The 4,340-nt window shown below is 33.0% G+C and overlaps 1 protein-coding gene across 1 annotated transcript; it reads right to left on the reverse strand.

The window, feature by feature from the left end:
• Nucleotides 1-252: 252 nt before the first annotated feature.
• Nucleotides 253-2,555, reverse strand: LOC106761615 (glucan endo-1,3-beta-glucosidase). Its single transcript, XM_022780240.1, has 3 exons — nt 1,390-2,555; nt 1,177-1,297; nt 253-776 (listed from the first exon to the last, which is right to left on the reverse strand). The coding sequence occupies exon 1, from the start codon at nt 2,553-2,555 to the stop codon at nt 1,395-1,397; it is 1,161 nt and encodes a 386-aa protein (XP_022635961.1). The 3' UTR covers nt 253-776; nt 1,177-1,297; nt 1,390-1,394.
• Nucleotides 2,556-4,340: the final 1,785 nt, after the last annotated feature.

Below are 4,340 nucleotides of genomic sequence, written 5' to 3' on the forward strand. Positions count from 1 at the left end.
ATGTTAAAAGTTACTTGAGTTAATAATATTTTATTTTCATGACTATTTACAAATAATATATAACGCACATTTTAGCCTCTTTTTCCTTTATTTTGTTACTGTCTTCCACAGGAGAAATTTGTTAGAAGATTTAACCATAAAAATCAGAACATTGTAGTAAGTCTAATTTCTCATTGCTTCTTCACAGGAGGAACCAAAGAAAACATATAATCATAATCAATAAAAGGTAAAAGATTGAATAGAAGGATCTGCTTTTGAATTTATATAAAAGAATCATCAAATTTCACCAAGAAATGCATTATATACTCAATAGCACATTGATGCTATGAAAGGGCTAACAAAAAGAGGGAAGGAAAACTAACTAAGAAAATACAAAATCCAATGATAACTAAACAGACACTTCAACACTAGGAAATAGTATATGTTGAACAAGATTTTACAGTGTTAATCAGTAATGAATACCTCATTGATATCTATGTAACATAATATATTCTTCCTTCTCCAAGAAAAAAAAGTAGAGAATCTAGTTATGACTTTGACAAGTCCAGTAAAACTTTGTTTAAAACCTCTCTACTCTTAAATCTTGCTCAATGCATAATTTTCTAAAGATAGGTTCAACATGCCTCTGCTGAGAACAAAGCTTCTTGTTTGCTGGTTTAGACTGGTGAATCCAATTTGTCTTCCCATAATGAAGAGTTTTGGTTTTGACTTTGTGTCCAAAGAATTCAAGCAATCATTCCAAAGGGACAACATAATCTCATCAACAACAAGCAAACCTGTAATCAAAATTCTCCTTCAGACTTTAACATTTACTTACGGTTAAAAAGTGGATTTTAAACCTAATTTGACCTTAAAAAAAATCGATTTGGAAGATGAAATTTTCACTTCATGACACTTCCAAAGGTTTATACGAAATACTATGCAAATTAAAATCTAAATCATTTATGCAGGAGAAGGAAAAAAACTAAAGTAACACTTAATCACTTGGAATCTTAACTCTATGAATTTACAGATTCTTTCTAAGATACTATCATACCAGTGTTACAAATGACTCCATATATATCTAAAATCATGAAAAAAAAGAAGTGTATAATCTCAGGAAGTCTTAATCATAAAGAAAGGCGTTTGAATTATCGGTTAGAAAGACAAGGAGAATGATAAAAGAAATACACTTACGAAAGTTGAGAAATCACCGCAGAAAGATCACCACTTCAATTGCTACAGTTTTGAAATCCGAAAGCTTGAGGGTTGGGTGTCGTCTCAGCAACATTTCCGAATATCACAGGTTTTACAAAAGCTGAAATCAAGCTTTGAGAATTTTAGAGGAAACGGAAATAATATTTAAGAAGAAAAATGAGAAACAAGAATCGAAAGGGGAAAAGCAATTACCAAATTTAAACCCATAATGTACAAATGAAGTTGAACACGATCATGAATGAGAAAAAAGCTTTATAATAATGTCTATCACCAACTACAGCTGCATCGTTCCTCATTATTGGAACGTCATAAACGAGAGTCATATTGGGCCAGAAGAGCCCAAAATTCCTCTCACAGGTTGGGCCGGGCTTTAAATTTTCATCAAACAAAGCAAAAATATATGTATCGAAAGTCCTGTTAGGCATGAGTGGTGTTCCAATCCCAGAATTGACGTGTCTCATGAGATTTCCATTGTACTCAGAAGCAATCTTCCGGTCAACACCAATTTGGGCCGGATCACCTTGTGAGGGCCAGCCCGTTTCGGCAATGACAATCTCAACGTCCTCAAAGCCCAAAACCTTCAGCGCGGAATAAACAGCATCGAGTTGCGCGTCCAACATGTTGGTGTATCGGAGATTGGTGTTGTCGTCAAATACACCCGAATTGGTCCGAAAGAGTGCGTAATCAAGGTTGGTGGCAGAGGATCCGAAAAAAGGGTAAGGGTTAACCATGAAGGGTGCATCGGAATCTTTGAGAAAACTAAGCATGGGTTTGATAATGTGCATGTCGTAGCCTTGTCTGAACTTGGCTGATGAGGGAGGGCTTGAGTTTGACAAAATACCCAAAGAGTGTGGAGTTGAGACTTTAACGTTGTTGTCCAACGACGCTGTGACGAGGGCCACGTGAAGGGTTTGCATGGCGGGTACGAGGTTGCTGATGAGGAGTTTGTTGGCGGTGGAGAGGACTTCGTTGCCGACGAGGATTCGGATTAGTTTGGTGGCGGGGAGGAACGGTTGGACGTTGGTTTTGACCCATTGTTGTGCGAAGGTTAAGTTAGTTATTTGGGGGATTTGGTCGTTGGGGACAGTTATGGTTACCTGTATGCCGGTGTTGGCAAAAGCGTGTAGAATTTCAGGGTTGGCGTCGAAGATTCTGACCCTGTTGATTGTGGTGGATTTGGAGAGAAATTTCGCTACCTCGGAAGGTGGAGGAAGGTTGTTTGCGACTGTTCCATAATTAACACCGATTCTTGCAGTTGCTTGTGCTTCTGTGATAGGCTTACCTTGGATAAGAGCGAATGCAATAAGAAGCAAAGTTCCATTGAGTATTGAAGCCACCACAAGATGGGTTTGCTCCATTGCTTCTTAGATGTATCAAATGGATAATGGTTGGTTAGTTGAGTCTATGATGAAGTAAACTCGATGAGATGCTTTGCTTTGGGTTCCGGTGAGGGGACATCTTTTTTTTCTGTTTGCTTCTCTTTTTGCTTTGAATCTTCCCTTTCTTTCATCACATTCTGTTGAAGATTACATAAATATTCATACTGGAACTATTAGTAAAATCATTGCAGACATTAAAAGTCTCTTATATGCACTTAGAAATCAAACTTGAAACTTTGAAAAGCTTTGAAAGTAAATCTCCTACTCATTTTGAGCCCTTTTCTGGCACACAACGTAAGAAAATAAGTTCTTTTCTATGTTGGTAGAAATGAAAGTAGGGTTAGGGAAACTTGTTATAGAATTCATAGTTTATATTTTATATTAACCCAGGAAAGTAAAGAGGGAGAGAAGGGAATAATCTTTCCTTGGGAAGATGAACAAGGTTTTGTGAAATTGTACGTAGAAAGACTCTCCTAACAAGCAATCTTGCTCTCTTATAATAAACATAAACAAAGGGAGAAAGGAAGTAATGGATATACGATGATGGTATGTTAATTTCTTCCATCATGGTATGTTAATTTCTTCTTCAATACGATGTGGATTTCGTGTTTGTTTTATCAATATTGTGGTACAAATTTAAATTCTGAGAACGTAAAGTTACTATTTGTTTTTATGCATATTATAATTAGACTTTAAATGATTAACCTTCTTGAATTTATTAAAATATATATTTTTTTACATGTATTTTTCACTAACACAAACGTTAAATATATGTATATATGAGGTAATGAATCAAGGGATATGATTTTTGTTTTTGAAGAAACGAAGTATATAAAAACGTCATAATTTGAAAATTTTGTGAATTAATAAATTGTGGTTGTAAAGGAAATAAAGTCATAAACATATTTTCTTTCGGTTACCCTATCATTAAGACCTTTTAATGTATGAAAATTTCAAAAAATTTCAAAATTCTTACTATTTTTTTTAATTATTTTATTATGGTGCAAAGCTATGATCCTGATTGTAAAGGAATCCAAACATATGTTCGGCTTTGGTTTTCCTATAATCTGAACTAATAAATGCGCAATTTTTATTTTTTTTTAAATTTTCGCTATTATTTAAATTATTTTACCATGATGCAAAGTTAGATGCTTTAGTTGCAAAGAATCAAAGTCATTTAAAATTGTCACTCTTTTTTTAATTGTTTTTAGCTGAGCTAGGAGATTTGATTTCAATAATAACCGAAATCATTCTTATGTTTTATTTTGGCTTTTATAGAACTGACGATGAAAGATTAATCAAAATTTTAAAATTATAGCTAAATTTTATAATTTTTATTTTAATAGTTGACTTGATTTTACAAATTTAAAAGCATATTATTTTTCAGAATTTGATATTATTTTTAATAACTGAAACCTAAAGTTTATTTTAAGATTAAACTTTAACAAAATACAAAGGTGACTCCATTTTAAATCATATCATAATATTTTAACAATTTTTTTATAATAAATTATATATCATAATAATTTTATTAGTTCGTATATTTAAAACATATCAATCACGCACTATCACGATTATAAAAAAAAGCTACTAATGATAATTATAAACTCAATGTCACCGTATCTGCCACTCGTCATCATTATCATGTATAGTAGTTATAGAAGACAACCACTCTTTATCGTCTTTGTTGTAATGAACTACTCTATTTTTTTTTTTGGCTTAAATTCTTAATTGGTCTCCATGTTATGAGAGAATTTTCAGTTT

The sequence above is a fragment of the Vigna radiata genome, chromosome 5 (assembly GCF_000741045.1).
Source record: "Vigna radiata var. radiata cultivar VC1973A chromosome 5, Vradiata_ver6, whole genome shotgun sequence".
Classification (NCBI taxonomy): Eukaryota; Viridiplantae; Streptophyta; class Magnoliopsida; order Fabales; family Fabaceae; genus Vigna; species Vigna radiata.